This window comes from Nuphar pumila, chromosome 11 (genome assembly GCF_984573655.1).
Source record: "Nuphar pumila chromosome 11, dmNupPumi1.hap1.1, whole genome shotgun sequence".
Lineage (NCBI taxonomy): Eukaryota > Viridiplantae > Streptophyta > Magnoliopsida > Nymphaeales > Nymphaeaceae > Nuphar > Nuphar pumila.
In genome coordinates, this window is record NC_143259.1 from 11,845,685 (window position 1) to 11,865,413 (window position 19,729).

General features: G+C 37.4%; 1 protein-coding gene across 1 annotated transcript; it reads left to right on the forward strand.

Annotated features, from left to right (window-relative positions):
* The first annotated feature begins 18,307 nt into the window (after positions 1-18,307).
* On the forward strand, positions 18,308-19,198 carry LOC149821971 (AT-hook motif nuclear-localized protein 23-like). The gene has a single exon (XM_089980200.1). The coding sequence runs from the start codon at positions 18,308-18,310 to the stop codon at positions 19,196-19,198; it is 891 nt and encodes a 296-aa protein (XP_089836326.1).
* The last annotated feature ends 531 nt before the right edge of the window (positions 19,199-19,729 follow it).

Consider the following 19,729-nt stretch of genomic DNA (forward strand, 5'->3'; position numbering starts at 1 on the left):
ATGACTAAACCAAAAACAAATTAACCAAATAGTTTTTATGATAAATTTAGGTAATTCTAAACCAGGACCTGGGGTCAATCTAACAGGTAATCCTAATACTCCTTTTATTGGTTCCATATAGTCCAAAAATTGGATTATAGACATAGGTACGATAAACCACATTACAAATTTCCTATCAAACCTGATGCTTCCAACACCCACCATTTTTTCCCTATTGGACTACCAAACAGATCCTCTACACACGCGACTCACGTGGGTAGTATCTGATTGGTGCCAAATTTTCTTCTTTCAAGTGTTCTTTTTGTTCCAAAATTCAAATTTAATCTCATTTCTGTGATTAAATTAATTCATAATCTGAAATGTGATATTTTTTTTTATGATGATCATTGTGTTTTTCAGGACCATCTCTCAAAGAAGAAGATTGTGGTGGGTAAGAGACATGATAGACTCTATGTGTTTGAGATCAGTGAAAACCTTTCTTTAAATAGTTCATCATTTGATTCCAATATTTGACACTTGAGGCTTGGACACCTTTCTAATTCTAGATTGCAAACTCTCATAGATTTTAATAAACTATGTGGTTGTGTTCCCTACAACCATTGTGATATTTGTCATATGGCCAAGCAAACTCACCTTCCTTTTCCTAATGGGTCGATTTGTTCGTCAAAACATTTTTAACTTATCTATTGCAACATGTGGGGTGGATACCAAACTACCTTGTTATCTAGAGCATAATATTTTTTGACCATAGTGGATGACTATTCTAGAACCACATGGGTTCATCTCATGTGGCATAAATCAGATACCATAGTCCAGATCAAAAAGAAATTCTTGCCAGTTGAAAATCAATTCAATAGCAAAATTATAAGTTTCAGATATGACAATGGAACTGAATTTTTTTCAAATGATATGCAAAAGTTTTTTAAGAAAAATGGGGTTGAACACCAACATAGCTACATTGAGACTCCTCAACAAAACAGAGTGGTTGAACGCAAGTATAGAGACTTACTCAATGCTGCGAGAACCTCGAGATTTCAAGCCTCTTTGTCCCTTAAGTTTTGGGGAGAATGCGTTCTTACAACTGCGTATATCATTAATCGCATTCCTTCCAAACCTTTAATGGGCAAAACACCATATGAGTTACTTCATGGGAAGAACCCCATTTATGATCACTTTCATGTTTTTGGATGTCTCTATTATGCTCACAACATCTATTATTCTCATAAATTTGATAATCAAGTATGCAAAATAGTTTTCATAGGGTATCTATATGGTCAAGTCGATTATCGTGTGTATGATCTTGAAACAAAAAAAAAATTTGTTAGTCAAAATGTCAAGTTTTATGAAAATGTATTTCCTTTCTAAGATCATACCACTCTGGATAAAGAGGAAGGGCACATCCTACCCATATCTATATTCGAGTCTCAACCTCATGAGAATCAAGAACTCATTGGTGCTTAAGATAATGAGATCAATAATCTAGTCACCATGATCCAAATCATGAACCTCTCAATCATGAAATCTTGAACACACTCAAGTCCATATATGAAGATCTGAAAGAATTCACCAACTACCACCACATCTCAAAGACTATAGTTGTTACACGGTTGGCCCTATACTACAATCAATCGACATGAGAGAAAAGGTTCGTAGCATGGATCACAAGTTATCCCAAGTCCTATGTTATGACAATTTTTCCAAACAATGTCATAGTGCCATTTTCCAACACTCAAAACCCAAAATCTTTTCTCATGCTATGAAGCATCAATGTTGGCGTGATGCTATGACTTCAGAGATTAGGGCATTGGAAGAGAACTGTACTTGGTTGATTATAGATCTGACTGTGGATAAACACCCTGTTGGTTGCAAATAGGTGTACAAAATTAAACATCACTTTGATGGATACATTGAAAGGTATAAAGCTCACCTCATGGTAAAGGGCTATACTCAGATTGAAGGGCTTCATTATAATCAGAAATTTGTCCCCGTTGCTAAGTTGGTAATTGTACGTTGATTGATAGTCGTTGCAACAATAGAGAATTGGCATCTATATCAAATCGATATCAATAATCTCTTTCTTCATGGGGACCTAGATGAAGAACTGCATATAGACTTACCACCAGGGTTTTCCGTTCAGGAGGAGCGTAAAGTTTAAAAGTTGCACAAGTCATTATACGGTCTCAAGCAATCCTCTAGAAACTAGTTTGCCAAGTTGTCAGCTCACCTTCTTTAAGAAGGATTCTCATAATCTAAAGCTGATTATTTATTTTTTTCTAAGTCTACAAATGGGGCACACATTTTTGTTCTAGTTTATGTGGATGACATTATCATTGCAGGAGATGACATTGCATACATCGAACAACTTAAGTCTCATATCAATGAGCAATTTTGATTGAAGGACCTTGGATGACTCAAATATTTTCTTGACATTGAAGTTGCAAGATCCAAAGTAGTATTTTCTTATCCCAGTGAAAGTATGATCTCGATATTTTGCAGGATATGGGTTATCTTGGTGTTAAGCCAAATCAATTTCTCATAGAACCACATATCAAACTTAATAATGAAGATGGAGCTTTGTTGGAGGATCCAGGATCATATAGGCGCCTTGTGGGTCACCTGTTATACTTGACCATAACTCGACCAGACATCAAATTCGCAGTCAACATTCTCATCCAGTTAAGTAGCAAGTCGTGACAGCCCCATATGGATGTTGTCATGCAAGTCCTTCGATATATTAAGAGTTTTTAAGGCAAGGGATTCTGATGTCATCCACTAGTAAGATTCAAGTCATTGGTTACTGTGATTCAGATTGGTCCTCTTACCCAATGATTGGTAAATCTACATCTGGCTATTGCATCATGATCAAGGACAACTCTATTTCCTGAAAAACAAAAAAACAATCCACGGTGTCCCGATCACCGACCAAAGCAGAGTATCGATTCATGGCTCTAGCATGCTGTGAACTCACATGGATCAAATATTTGTTGTTAAATTTTGGAATTGATCACTCTTAACCCATGACACTGCATTGTGACAACCAAGCAACACTTCATATTATCGTCAATCTAGTCTATCACAAGCGTACTAAGCATATCGAGATTGATTGTCATCTCGTGCGAGAGAAAATTCAAAGCAGATTAATTCTTTTCTCGTTTATTGGCAAGCTAAGGTTAAGCAAACCCTAACTAGGTTACACTGAAGATCTCGATTACATCTCAGAGATGGAGGAAAACTAAATAGGAGGTTTTATCTTTTCATACTAGATTCCATCCATGCTATTGCAATGAGCAAGTCTTTGACAAGCATAGTAATTACTATCTTTGGTCAACCATAAACATTGGACTCGATTGAAACTCCAGTTTTTCAACAAGATCCTTGGAAATGTTGCATGGATTTCCTCTCCCTTTAAATATCAGATTTGTGGCCTTCACAATATCTTTCCGAGATGATTCAATTATGATATTGTAGTCTTGATGAATCAACTCCAAAATCAACAACCAATTGCATGCACCATTCCTAACAACTAGCATCACCTCTCTGGCTTAACCATCCCAAATATAATTAGAAACCGTCATGGATACACAATAAAAGATTGTCGATAAAATGTACATGTGTACATTTTAATGTGTACAAAATGGTATCTATAATCATGGTTATCGATATCCTTTACATTTTATTCGATGAAAAAAATGGTTATCAATAATCATGGTTATCGATAACCTTGTTATCTAATAGTCTTGTTATCAAGAATTAAGGTTATGGTTAACCTGTTATCGATATCACGGATTATAGATACTCAAGGAAACAATATGTGTTAGATCTTATTGATAATCAAGATATGGAGATAATGAAGGACGATTATAAACATAATCAATCCAGTTTATCATAAGTGCACCAAACATATCGAGATTGATTGCCACCTTGTGTGGGAGAAAATTCAAAGTGGTCTAATTCAAACGTGATTTATTCCCACGCATTCCCAGTATGTGGACCTTTTTACCAAAGCACTTGGAACTGATCATTTCACTCACCTTAAAACCAAGTTGGGCATTCTCAATCCGCATGCTCCAACTTGAAGGGGAGTAAAAGATTCTTGATAAAATGTACATGTGTACAAAATGATATTAATAATCATGGTTATCGATATCCTTTACATTTTATTTGATGGAGATGGTTATTGATAATCATGGTTATCGATAACCTCGTTATCTAATAATCTTGTTATCGAGAATCAAGGTTACGGTTAACCTGTCATCGATATCAAGGATTATAGATACTCAAGGAAACAATATGTGTTAGATCTTATCAATAATCAAGATATAGCCATAATGAAGGATGGGTGTAATCTTAATCTATTCTTTCATTCTTATTTGTTTATTCCTTTTGGATTGTGCATAATATATATATATATATATCAGTTGTACCCTGCTTATTCGTTAAGTTTAATAATTCAATAATATTTTTATGTATTCTCAATTCTATTTTTTTTTCACATAGTAAAACCCACACACCACATTCTCTGGTTAAGCAAATAAATGTTGAACACATTCACCTTCACCTATCTATCCTATGGTGCCATCCACCTTTCAACAAAAAACAAACTTGTGACTCATATGTGAATCACCCGGTGATAAATATAAAGAACATTGAATCTTGCCTTTGCTAAGTAGGTTGATTGTAATGTTAGATATATTCAATACTGAAGCTCAGGACACGAGCTCTTACTAAAGCTCGCACTTAGTGGAATAAATCAGCTTGTAATAGGGTTTATTGAAACTATGTATCTCTATATCTCTGATCCGCTAGTGACATTTTGTCGTTGGCACCAAATCTGCTTAGTGATATCTCGTCACTAACACCAAAATTGTATCTTCCTATTTTAATGCAATCTGACTTATTTTTCTTTAAAAAAATTAATTTTATTTCTGATCTCCCAAATGGTACGCACTATTGCTTGAAAAGCCACAAGCCAAGCACATTTTACCCTTTTGTCTGCAAAATGTTCATTTCCCACCATCATAATGCTTCACATAAGCTCAGGTGATTCTTTTTTTTTTTTGACAGAAAAAGATCAGATTTATTCAAAGGATGACACAGAGAACATGGAGATGATAAGTAGTCACCTACCAGAAGTTGCAAAATCAAACATAAAAGGAAGAAGACGAGAAAGTTTGTAGCACAGGAAGCTCCCACAATCTACAACAACCAACCAAATGGAGATCTGATCGATCCTAGTCATTTTAGTTGCAGCCTTTCACGTAACTCCTGCCTTATTTTTTGATTGAGAGCTATAAAGGAAGAGGGTTCATCCTTGAAAATTTTGTTGTTTATTTTGAGCCAAACACACCTCCACATAATAAGAATCTAGCAGCACCAAATAAACATCCATTTTTTTCCAAAATAGTTTATTTCCTCAACATCGATAACGGCACATAGAGTGGGGTCTGCCTGAATCCGAATGTCCTTGTCTTCGCAGGCTTTAACCATAATTGGTTGAACAATAGTGCAATTCCAAAACAGGTGGCATGTTGTTTCTTCATATGCAAAGTAGAGACAACAACGACTAGGAAAATGAAATCCCCGCTTATTTAAATTATAGCTTTTGTGAGGGTTTTATCGAGAAGTATTTAAGCAAAAAATTATGATTTAATTCATAATATGTGATATGTTTCATCAAAAATTCATTTGCGCATATGAGATGTAGCATGAATTTGTGTGTTTTGAATTTATTATGCATAATTTATCATGAATATGCATTCATTATCATAATTGCATGGTTAAGCTTTGTAATACGAATATGTTTTTGGTAAAAGATTTCACTCTTACAATCACCAAAGTTATCTCAATTTTGCTGATTGTAGGTTCTTTAAACCATGTTGAGATTTAGTATTGCGATTGTGTGTTATTTTATGAAACAATGATTCTACCTAAAGGTAAGTCATTATGTTCCAAATTCATATAGAGTATAATTATAGATGTATACACCAGCCCATAAAGCATGTTTGTACCCAAAATGTACAATACTAAATTTCCTATGGTTATATGATCTACGAGTTTCGCCAATTAAAGTTAATTTCTTGAGAATTGAGGAGGCGGAGTAACCCTAAGTATTATTATTTTCACCAAAGTTGAACGATAATGACTCTATTATGCTTGCCTTAAAAAATATGAATAATAAATAGTCTCATGTTTATCTTTTCAATATAAATCTCGTATAGAGCAACTAACCCACTCCTATAAAAAATAGCACAGCGGATCAAAAGGTTGTCTATGAGAAGTGAGAGCGCTCAAAAGGTTGTCTATGAAACAAAATATTGTTTATAAAAAGTGAGAGCAATCAACTAGTCTTAGCTTGTTGCTTTTGTAATCATGAGTGATTAAGAATATTAGATGTATTACCTCTCACTGCACAACAACAACAAAAAAATTGAAAGTCATTGGGGCAGAAAGTATTGATTTAAACAAGATTTTATCTCAGGCCATATGGATCAGAAACTTTATTATAGGTCTTGATATTGTGGACTCTATTAAGATGCCATTGAAGATCTTTTGAGATAATGAAGTTGTGGTTTTCTCAAATAACAACACGAGCTCTACTTCGTGCAAACACATAGAGTAAAAGTACTTTGATGTTAAAGAAAGAACTAACAATCATTTAGTAAGTATTGATACAATCGATACAAAGAAAATGATTGTGGATCCTCTTACTAAAGAGCTAGCACCGGAATTGTATTTCCAACATGTAATGAAGATGAGTTTATTTGATTCTTTTTTATGTATGATAATATATTATGGTTTTATGTGATCAAATTATGAAACTAAATTGATTATATACGATTTTGTATATTGTTAATTCTGTGTAAAGTGTCACTCATTTGTGAAGAGAAAATAACATAATAACAGTATTAAAAGGACAAATAGAATAGGTCAGAGACTAACCCATTCATAAAGGTAATCTTAACATACTAAATGCTTAAAATGAATGATATTTTAATACATGAAAATATGGCATATCATAAAGAGGTGTTCATCTTCATGACTTGTATGATTCATTATTGTGATTTAGTATAGCATGCGAACCCACATGAAAATTGAATTAAAATAATGATAAAGAACCTTGATTATGTGTTTTTTGTGTCAATGGGTCAAGTGAGAGAATGTTAGACTTTTGAATCGGGTCCAACTAGATGTGACCCAGTTTGACACGGGCACATTAAGGTACATCATAAGAGTGGGGGGACTGTTATGAGAATGTGAAAGGTTCACATTCAATGTGCATGAATGCCATGCATGTAACCCTCATTCATCTCCCACTATATAAGAAGACCTCTATGGATACTTGATGGAGCATACGTTATTATTGGGTTTTCATTATGAGTCTCTGGGTTCTAGGGTCCTACTCACCTTTTGACTTAGCGGTCTGGGCTCATCGATGGTGTCAATTATCTGAGGAGTACGCCAACAACCCACCTCTACCGAAGGTTTGATCAGATCGACCATCGCGGTAAGTGGTGTTCTCCCATCATTTACGCTTACATATGTGACATGAAAGTAGGGTTTTCAAGGGCTTCAAAAATCAACGCTCACAATGCTCACTTGCCCTAGCCAGACCCGCCTCTTGTGAGCTGCACACTAGATTTCATTTCAACTGGCCTGGCTTGCAGTCTCCTCCTCTTTAGATTGCTGGGTCATTCTTGCTCTCCATCGAGTGATCTCTTGTCACTCGTCTTTAATCCTTTGCGATGTATTCCATATATTGTGATGTATTCTTCGATTTTTTTTAAAAAAAGTGAACGAATATGTTCAAGTCTAAAAAAAATGCTGACTCAAAAAATCATGTTTTTAGATGGAAATAACACAATAACAAACAAACCATGCTGAACACACATTTATGTGGTCTGATTGAGTGAATAAAGCTCTTGAACCTATGATTTCCTGCTCAATAGTTTTGTGCCTTCAATAGTACCAAATATTGACCCTTTTTTTATCTCTCCAATAATTTTTCATCCCTTGGTTTGAAATGCTACGGTCCTTTTTCCGTTTGAGAGAAAAAGAAAAGTTACCACTTCATCCATTCAGCAATCACCCTAAGCACCCACTGGACAAGACAAAACAAGATTTTGCAAATCACGGTTATGTGCGGTTTAGTCAAACAGATGCCAATGATGCGGAAGTTAACATGGACTGACAAACCTATCCTTGAAAAGAAGGTTACATGAAAGAATATATTGAGCTTCTTCAAAAACAAAAACGTATTGGATCAGCATTTAGATTTAGATTCAAGCTTGCATAATGAACCAGTTGTTTAGTTTGGAGTAAAAAAGATTTTAATTATTTTAGAAGAAAAAGTTTCACAAAATTTTTGAAAACATGTGTTATTTTTACGAGGCACTCCAGCGGTTTTACAAGTAGATTCTACTTGGCTCAATCTTAATTGATGGAGATCATAAAAAGCCAAGCTGGTTGCATTTTAAGCTGCAACTTTTTGGTGCATGGTTTATACTTAAGCAGTTGATTTTAAATAAATTCACAGTTTTCTCTTAATAACCAGTTGGTCCTCATTACACCTCGTGAGTAGGGGTGGCATGCAGTGGATCGGGGCGAGGGCGGGGGATATTAAGGTCTCCACCGCCACCCCGTTTCAAAATCCAAACCTCCATCCCCGCACGGTGATGGATTTTAACCTCCACCCCCACCTCCATCCTCATTTTATGTCCTCCATCCCTGGTCCAAACGGGGGCAGGGCGGGGCCCCATTTCCCCTTGGTCTATAGTCATCCCTTGAAGGATTGGGGACGGGGCAGGGCGAGGATTGAGACGGGGATGGGGCAGGGCAGGGAAAAGCGTAAGTCCATCACCGCTTCCATCCTTCACTGGGATAGATTTTAACCTTTATCCCCGCCTCCATCCCTGTTTCATATGTACCCTTCATCCCCGGTCCAAACAGGGCGAGGCGGGGTGGGGCGGGGCGGGCCGTTGTCCCCCGGTCCACTGCCATCGCTACTCGTGAGTCGTGGCAAATAATGATGATGGTCATGGCCATCGTCGGGGAGAGAGAGTATTTAGTGCCCCGAACCAAATTAATTAAAGTGACTTTTCTTCTTCTTTTTTGACGAAGAAAGCTGGGGTTAGGCAGAACCCCACCAATTATACAACTCATACCATTGGGTTTTGAACTTGCAACGTCCCCACACAAGGTGAAGTGTACTAACTGCTCCTACCAAAAGCCCCTGTTGGTAATTAAAGTGACTTTTCTGGTTTGCCATTTTTCTTTTCTTTTCAGCAGCTCGAATAACTTGTAGTCGGAAGTCATCGATACCTACAAGTTCAGAGAGAGAGAGAGAGAGAGAGAGAGATTAAATTATGAAAACTTGGGCTAATATGATAATTAAAATAAGGATCTTGTCAGCATCAATCACGTGGGCACATCCTAATCATGTTGCACACTCAATGTACCCCCCTAAGTATCTTTGATTTTCTTAATATCTGGCTTTTATTAATTTATGCTCTCCATAATCAAAGTGATGCCTTAATGACCCTGTGGAATTTCTTTAGAGTACCGATACTCTTAATCTGGTCCCTTTATAAAGTATATGGTGCCTAATCTTTTATTGAATATTAAATTCAAATTCCAAGTTGGACATGGCATATGCTATTTAAAAGTATGTTTAAAGTGATTGTCAACAAACTGCAGATAAGCCTGAAACCCAAAGTGAACCTAATGTGAAATTGAATGGAGAATCAGTTTCACTCCAAGGTGTTCAGTTCCGGTTTGGAGGTTCTTATTATTTAGTTAATGTGTTCCATGGTACTTTGATTGCTTAGATGTAATAATCACAAATTAGTTTACAGTTTTACTATGAGTTCCTTATTACAAATAGATTAATCCAAATTTATAGTGGATATATTAACTTTTTGAGAAAACATCCAGCAATCCTAATACATGTAATTAAAACCAACATGATTGAAGTAACAAGCATTTATGTCAGGGTTTTAAGTGTTTGAAATTATTATTTTGGTAATAATAATGCACTTACTGTGAAATTCTCCCACTGATGGTTGGTTTAACTTTCTCAATTCATAGCTCCAACACAATCCTACGTTTTCTTTTTAAGTCTCTTTTACCACCATGGTATTGCCCGCGTGGCTTGCAGGGTGGTTGTGAGGGTGATGAGATCGGATCAGACAAGGCAGGGTGGTCGTGGGGCCCCACCCAGGGTTTACGAGGGTTCCTCGTCATAAAAATAAAAATAAAAATAAATAAAAACTTTCTAAGTCTCTTTTATTCACAAGGATTTCATCAAACGTATCAATTTTAAAATTATATGGATGTTCATTTGAGTGCAGGTTGGATTTTCATCCTTCCCATATACTTTCACAATGCTATCACGTAAAACTATTTGGACAACTTAGTTAAAATGGCATAGTATAGAATTTTTAGAGACTGCAATCTATTTACAATCTATGGCAAATCCATTGAGCACTCATATAATTGAGATGACTATGTTTAGATAAGCATAAAGTTCTTTGACAATGAATGACAAAGTATACAAGGGTATTGTTAATGTTACCATTAATTCATAAAATTTGTCAATATTAGTTAGTGTAGTTATGCAAGTGCACTTTGTGTGTGTGTAATAAGTGACTTGAGAGTAACATAGGGAGTTCATTATGTACTTAGTTTTTTTTTCGACAGAGAAAGTTGGGCTTAGGCAGACCCCTACCAGTTATACAACTATATACCATTGGGATTCGAACTTGCAACGTCCCAACACAAGGTGACATGCACTAACTGCTCCAGCCAAACAAGCGGAGCACCCCCTTGGTTCATTATGTACTTAGTTACTTATGAAACAAAAGGTAAAAGATGTGTCTCAAGCAATAATGTTAGTCAGTTTGAAACTATTGATTTAGGTTCATAAGATTTCGTGGAGCAGTCGTAGTGAATTAAAGATCGTGGCTTATTTACTAAGGGTATTAGTATATAGCAAAATATCTTCTTCATGAGGGTGGATATTTTATTTATTATGATCTCCCTGCATTATATTGTGATTGAACTATATGACTTTTTCCTAAATCTTGAAGTTTATTGGGCATGAAGAATGAATTGTACCAGATGCTACAACGTTATTTGTTGGGACCAATATAATAGGAAATATATTTGAAGTAACTACTTTAGTTGCACTCCTTTTTATAGAAGAGGATAAGGTTGTTCCACATTGTAAATTAAATTCCTAGTCTTTTGGGCCTAATAATAAGTTAGAGAAGGTTCATTTAGTTGCTTTCAATTCCCAAAATTTAAGCATTAATTTTTTATAATTATAAATTCTAATCAGAACAATAAGCATTTCTCAACTTGTACTTGAGGCAACACATAAGCGTCTAACATCAAATGATTGAGCAAGAGAATCTTCTCATGGTTTTAAGGCCTTCGTGTTATTTATAGAGCTTCTATAGGAAGTCCAAAAGGACATGCAATATAGAAGGGTTAAAAGTATTAATGAAGATTTAAGTAGTATTTATAGTTTTTTTTATGAACATTTAAAATTCTTCTTTGGTCTATGTGGTGCCTTTAAAGAGCAAGACAAAAGTGAAAGGAAATCTCGATAGTTTTAATATGTTGATCTTTACATTCAATAATGCTCAAAAATGACTGTTTTAATGGTGGCTATTTGGTCAACTTTTAAAGTATATATGTATATGATCCTTAGTTATATTTTTTTGATTAAAGATATGATTCACCACTCAATACAAGAATTCCAATTATGGGATGCAAATAAATGTGAAGGATTAAAAAATCATGTTAATTATCCTTGATCTATGAATGAAAAGCCTGCACGAATTGACATTTGAGACATGTTTTATATATATATATAAGCAAACTGATCACTAGGAAGCCATGAAGATGGATTTCTATGCAACCGAACTTTATTAGTCAACGTGCACTATTTTGTTTGGCCAAGGTGTTATTGGAATTGCCAAGATACGTATATTTAGTTGTTTAAGTTAATAAAAAAAGGGAAGATTTGATGTTTTGTACGAAGTATCATGTGAACTTCCAGAGATAAGAAACAGCCAAAGTAATTTCAATTATGAATAAATAAAATATGAGGAGACCGGATGTTGTCAGTATCGGTATCGGCCCTGAATCGTTTGGCCACCGATTCAGCTGTATCTGCCGAGTAAGTGAATCGTCTGTATCGGCCCCAAAATAATAATAAAAAATTATGTGTCAATCATGATGCGACAAGTGTTAAAACCATTAAATAATTTTAAAATACTATTAAAAAATTATGTTTTGGTATTTTACTTTTTATATTGATTACAAATTAAATAGCCTATTCAGTCTTGCAGCATATCGATTTTATGCCGATACGATGCGTATTGGCCGATACAGGCCGCCGAATACTGATAACATTGGCACAACCATTATATTTGATAGTCTTGTTGAAATAAGTTATGGCATTTCATGATATCATTGAAAAACCATAGCCAAATATATACGAACTTGAATAATATGCGTTTTTGTTCAGGAGGGACATTAATGAGAATCATTATAGTCCTTGTTTTTTTAGAGGAAAAAAAAAACATGCAGCTAAGTTAAAAATGCAATAAAAATACCATTTTGTTTAAGACCACAAACACAGTTTTTCTTTCAGAATGAATTCTTTTTGCATAAAATAATTACCAAAAAGAAACAAATACTTTCCAACGATGAGGGCAAACGTAGGACGAATTTTAAAAGCCCTCATAGTGGTTGCATTTGTTATTAAAACCCTTGATAACAATGAACAATGAGTTGACTGTAATCTCAATATATATTCTTTCTCCACTAAAAATCTTAAAAAAAGAAAGGAAAAAGAATCCAACTCCCCAGCTCCTGAGCTTATTAAAATCGACAACAATTGCTCATTACTGGATTTTAAAATCAAGCATGAATGCTAGCGGGCAAAAAGAACAAAAGAGCAACCTCCCCAACCACATCAAGGAGAAAATTTTGAAAGCAAGGAGTCGATTATCTGTACTTGGAACCTGAAAAGATCTCTGGGTCCTATTTTGGTCACAGGAGGCCAATGAATTGTTAAACCCTAATTATTACAACTAGCCCACCTCATTATAAGAGAGAGTTGCAACGTCTGTGATGTTGACGGTGTAGATATGGGTTTCGTTAATCATCCAAGACAATGTTGTCAAATTCGTATAGGCTATTTCAATCCTTTGGCCAACGATTCAGGTGAACAGGCCGATACCGATTCTCAAGTGAATCATTCTGAATTGGTAATAATTAAAAAATATTCAATGTTAATCAGAATGTGACACGTGTTGAAATTATTAAAATAATATTAAAAAATAATTTTTTAAGTATTTTTTACAGTTTTTAAACGATTTTCTGCCCATACGATATGAATCGACCGACCACTATGCTGTCAGCATTGGTCCAAGAAAGAGATCACATCAACAAAATTTTCTCTTTGTTTTTCCTCCATTGAGAGAGAGAGAGAGAGAGAGAGAGACTCTCTTCTCTCTGTATCATTGTTGTCAGCATGGGCAGAAAATCATACGACTTCAACCTGAATAGGCTATTTTTTAATAAATGTAAAAAAATCTATTTAATATTATTTTAGTAACTTCAACAGTTGTCACGTTCTGATTGATATGAAATGTTTTTTAATTATTTTTAGCCAAACGATACAGGGCCGATACCGATACTGAACATTGCTCTGTATTGTGTAAGTGAGTAAGAGGCCTAAAATTCCGTGACCGATTAGAGGGACGGGACAAGTTGATCCCATCTGTCTCTCTCGATATATATATATATATGGGTCTGCACCATGCCCGGGAAAGGTGCATGTGGGGAAGGACAGCCTGTCCAGGTTTTCCGGGCAGGATGACCAATTCCCAATGAAAACGACTGCTGGCTTGTGGCCGACAAGCCTAGGCTGGCCCTCCCCCCTCCCCCATCTTGACTTGGAGACCACACGTGACTCACACTCAACGAGAAGGGAAGGAAACACTCCCCTCATTGCTTGACCAACCATCATCCCACCAACACCAACAGAACCACACCAATTAGCCCTAATCTCTCATTTGCATCATCATCCCTAACCATGGATCAAGATCAACATTATCACTGTCATTATCATTTTGATTAATTAATTTCTAATCTTGATTCTTAATAAATTCTCGTGATGCACGCACAACCATAGTAACAAAAGTTAAAAAGGCATTTTTTTGGCAGTAAAAAACTCTCATGATTTTTTAATTTATTTTGAAAATCTCATGTTTTTTTGGCAAAATCTCAACAATAAAAAATAAATTAAAATTAAAAATTTATTTTTATAAGAAAATATAAAAAAGAATTTAAAATTAAAAACCACAGTTTTTTCATGATAAAAAGCCGTTAAGAACATAAATATTGCATTTAAATCATTATATTTATGTTTTACCAAAAATTCATGATATTTTGAATATATTGCAAGAAATTTCCATTTTTTAAACTTTAAGGTAATTTCTAGCAAGATTTTTCATAAATCTCTCGATATTTGTCACTATGCGTACAACTAGGTTTAGGCTTATGAGTCAATGTTCACGAATGAGCTGTGGAGAAGAGGCCAGTGTTCATCCGTATAGACTTGGAGGAAAGATCAAGTGCAATGTGATTGCAGGCGTGTGTTGCTGCACCGTATCATCCTCCATCCTTTGTTGGGCCCCACAGTTGACAAGCTGCATCCCAAACATGAAAGGTGATCAAGTGCGTTTAGTCACATTGCACCTGATCCTCCCTCATAGATTTGAAGCCTACCCAACTCACAATCATTACCAAATAGCGAGTTAGACCATTGATAAATGTTTAAAATCCATATGGTTAATCATACAATATGGCAATGTTGGCCTTCTTGATTTTGATAACGTTATTGATGTCTTTTCCAACAAGATACATGTAACCATAGGCCCATTGGTATTAACATGACCAAAGGGTCATCGTAGACTAACAAAGTTGGCGGTCCAATTCATTCCTGAACCAAAGAGGTTGAAGCTATCACCAGAGGTGGAGCCAAGAATCTAAAATTAGGGTTGGCACAGACACACCGGTAAAGGAACCGTCATTGCCTAGTCAAGCCCATTGAGGCAAAAAAGAGAGAAAGAGAGAGATGATTAGGGATGGCAGTGGATTGGGGGAAATGGGAGCATGCCCCACCTCACTCCATTTGGATCGAGGATGGAGGCGGGGATGAAGGTTAAAATCAAAACCCTTGAGGGATGGAGGCGGGGATGAACTTACGCTTTCCCCCACCCCGCCTCGTCCTCATCCCCGCCTTGCCCTGTCCCCAAACCTTCTAAAGGATGGCAATGGACTCAGGGAAAAATGGGGCCCCGCCTCACCTTATTTGGATCGGGGATGGAGGACATGAAATGAGGAATTTGGCAGGGATGGAGTTTAAAATTCATGCCCGTGCGAGAATAGAGGCCTGAATTTTGAGGGTAGGGGTGGAGACCTTGTCCCCCACCCTGGTCCAGGGCCATCCCTAGAGATGATAATTGTGGTGGTGTTTTTTTTGAAGAATATGATATGTTGAAAGAAAGCATCTTTAGCTATAGAAGTTGCAAAACTTATTTTTATCATCCAAACACTTTTATTTATCAAAGCACTAACAAGAAATCAACTTTCAATATTTATTTGTGAAAATATAACCAAAATCAAGTATTCATTGTTCATGAATTTGTGCTTAATGCTAATTGAAAAAGAAAAACACATGAAAACTTTAAAACCACAATAAAACATCCATGTCAATATAAAAAACCCAAAATCAAAACCCTAATTCCTACCAAACATCATAAATTATGCATTTATGCTAATTGATAAAAAAAACTCTTAATATTCTAAGTAAAATCAGGTATTCATTATTCATGAATTCATGTTTAATAGTAATTAAAAAAACATAAAAAAAAGCCTAAAACCTTAGCTCAGCATTTATATCATTAAAAAAATAAATTAAATTCTTAAATCCTAACAAACATCACTCATAAATATGCTAGCTAAAAAAATTAAAACCCTAAAATTCTAACTAAAATCAAGCATGAATTCATGGAATTATGTTTAATGTTGATTGGGAAAGAAACACCAAAAATAGCTAATTAAATATTAATGTCATTTGAAAAATCAAAATAAAAAACTTAAACCCTAATAAAAAATCAAAGATTTAGGAGTTTGAGAAGTGATAACTAAGATCAAACATTCATTAATAGAATCATGCTTACTGATAATTAAAAAAATATAAAAAAAAAAAACCTAAAACCATAGTTAAACACTAATGTTATTTGCAAAAATCCAAATCAATACTATAAATCCTAAACAAAAATTATATATTTATGCTAATTAAAAACTCCTTAGTATTATAATGAAAATCAAGCATTCATTACAAGCCTAATGTTAATAAAAATACAATAAACCCTAAAACCTATTTAAACATTCATGTTGTTTAAAAAATAAACTAAATTAGTAATCTAAATCCTAAAAAACATCATGTTTTATGCTAATTGAAAAAAATATATACAATCCTTCAAATAAAATAAAAAATCAAATATGATTTGAAAAAATTAAAAAAAAAAATTAAAGAGAAAGAAAAGACCTAACAGCCAACTGGTGCATGTAAAAGAGGAAGAAGAGGCTGTCGGAGGTTGACCCAGCCTGACGATGGTAGTGGCACCAAATGGCGGATAGGCCACACATGAAAGAGAGAGAGGGGGGGTTATGGGTTTGCAGGGAGGCGAGAGAGAGAGTGTGGGGGCCATTGTGGGCTTGCGTTGTGGGGTAAGAGAGAGAGAGAGAGAGGGTATTGGGGTGGGGGAGACAAAATGTCATGGCCCTCCTTTTGGGATGCGGTTGTTAGGCATGAGTGCCCACCCTGACCCGAGTCAAGGTGCATGGGCACTACCCACGTACCTTGTGGGTCAAGGTGGGGGCTACCCACACATACCTTGCGGGTCAGGGTATCCCTTAAGGGATTTTTGTGGGTCAGGGTGGGCAACCTGGCTCCTCCCCTAGCTATGACCATGACTTATATGTTCCACATATGGACGAAGGAACGCCCACATTCACATAAAATATAGTCTTATTGTCATAGGAACAAAACCAAGCCTTTAAAAAAATTGTTCCCATTGTCATGTTTTTCTTAATTTGGTTTCATAATCAAATGCCATGTTAATCAATATTGTAAATTCTTTTGAGAAACACATAATCAATGACATTCAAGGCTGAATGTCGAGACTCAACTAGATTAAAGGGCTGGTTCGTGTGACTTGGCGCAATTGCCTTGTTAACATTGTATGAGGCCACAATCAGAGGGTAGATCAGGTGCAATCATACTTTTAGTATCCTGCTGCACCTGACGCCCTTCATCCGCTGTTGGGCCCCACAACTGATAGGCTGTATACCAAAGATGGAGGGTAGTCAAAGTGCAGCTGCACAATTGCACCTGATCGGCCCTCTCATAGCCACCACAAACTGACTCATTGTGGCTGCAAAATCAACCAAGTTGGTTCAGATGACTTGACCTGACTTGATTTGATCTGAATATTCGTGTTATCAACTTGATGCAGTTTTGTCATACATTCAACAACATTGAAAAAAACGGAGAGAACTTGCAGCTTTCATGTATACAAAAAGATGAAAATAAAAATGAAACTTGATGCAGAGAAGCCCGGCCATCAGGGACCCGAGCCACTAACTAATCGAACCTTGGACAACTTAAGGCATTAACCCTTTTGTTTAGGCCCATATTATGATGGTAAAGCCAATAATGAACCAGTGACGACAGAGGGCCAGCCAAAGAGACTACATGGGTCCCACTTGCTGCATCATCCTCTCTCTCTCTCTCTCTCATAACCTAACCGCAGGTCAACATGCCTCTAACCACAGTTTGTTTCTCTCTCTCTCTCTCTACCGATGGCTTAATCATTATTAATTTTATACACAACGCCTGTTGGCTGCCATTGCACTTCTTTCCTCTCTCGATCCTTCTTCTCTCTTTCCTCCTTACTTCTCTCCCACATACACACACTGTTTCTCCATCATCACCCAACAGTGGCCGGCCAGAATCCCCGTGTTCTCTCCCTTTTTTTATATTTCTCTACATCCACAAAGAAAAAAACATTGAAAAAATCACAATCAAAAGAAAAACCACCCCCAATCCCCTTCTTTCTCATATTATATTTCTTAGTTTTTAATATCGTGTTTTGTTTTCTTTTTCCAAAGAAACCGCAAAACCAAAAAAAAAAAATATCCTCTTTGGATGTAAAAGAGATCCATGGCGGGGCTCGATCTCGGCACCGCGAGGTTCTTCCATCATCCATCCCCCCACCACCCGCAGTTGCACCACCGGACGGACTTCCACCTGCAGCAGCGCCACCCCGGTGACTCCGATGACGATGCCAGCAACCAGGCGGCCCGACTTGGAGAGGAGGAGGATGAGCAGATGGGCTCCGCCGGCGGCGGAGATTGTGGTGGTGGGCTTGAGCTGGTGGCGGCGGCAGGTTCCGGGGACGTGGTGGGCCGGAGGCAGAGGGGGAGGCCACCTGGATCGAAGAACAAGCCGAAGCCGCCGGTGATCATCACTAGGGAGAGCGCCAACACCCTCCGAGCTCACATTCTGGAGGTCGCCAGCGGCAACGATATCTACGAGTGCGTCACCCACTACGCCCATCGGCGGCAGCGCGGCGTCTGCATCCTCAGCGGCAGCGGCATCGTCACCAACGTCACCCTCCGGCAGCCCGCCGCCGCAGGTTCCGTCGTCACCCTCCACGGCCGCTTCGAGATCCTCTCCCTTTCCGGGTCTTTCCTCCCTCCCCCTGCCCCTCCCGGCGCCACCAGCCTCACCGTCTTCCTTGCGGGCGGCCAGGGCCAGGTCGTCGGTGGCAGCGTCGTTGGTGAGCTCATCGCCGCAGGGCCCGTCATGGTCATCGCCGCATCGTTCACCAACATCGCCTACGAGCGGCTGCCGCTGGAGGAGGAGGAGCAGCCGGTGCAGATCCAGGCGCCGCCTGTCAGCCAGGCTCTCGGGATCCCAGGCGCCGGCGGGCAGTTCTCGGATCCATCATCGGGCTTGCCTTTCTTCAATTTTCCTCTCAATATAGCCAATTGCCAGTTGCCGGTCGACCCGCATGGCTGGGCCGGCAATTCTGGCCGACCACCGTTCTGAAGGTGGCGGTGGTGGAGAAGGGGAAGGAGGAAGCCTTCCCTTCTTCTTCTTCTTCTTCTTCTTCCTCTTCCTCTTCTACTTCTTCTATTTTCAACTTTTTTGTGTTTGTTGTTCGAGGAAATTGGAACGTGGGGTGTGGGATCTGTGTTTGGAAGGGAAGGCAAAGGAAGGAAGGAGATTTGAATGGTATTGTAACTATGGCTGGCTTGTGGCAGACGAGGAGGGGAGAGAGATTGCAGGGAGAGAAAGATTTCCACTAATGAACGAGAAACGTGTGTGTTTATGGGATCATCAAAGGTTAGCATGCAGATTCATGGGTTTTGTGTACAATAATTCTCCTCTCTCTCTCTCTCTTTCTCTCTCTCTCTCTCTCTCTCTCTGGTGTTGCTTTTTGTTTTTTCCTTCCTTTTATGTATCAAAACAATTATGTTTCATAAGCAGCTGGTTTGAGGCTTATAACTTGTTTCTAGAATTGCCATCTTCGTCATCCTTCATATATATGCTAGTAAAAAATTCGCGTTACATTTGCAT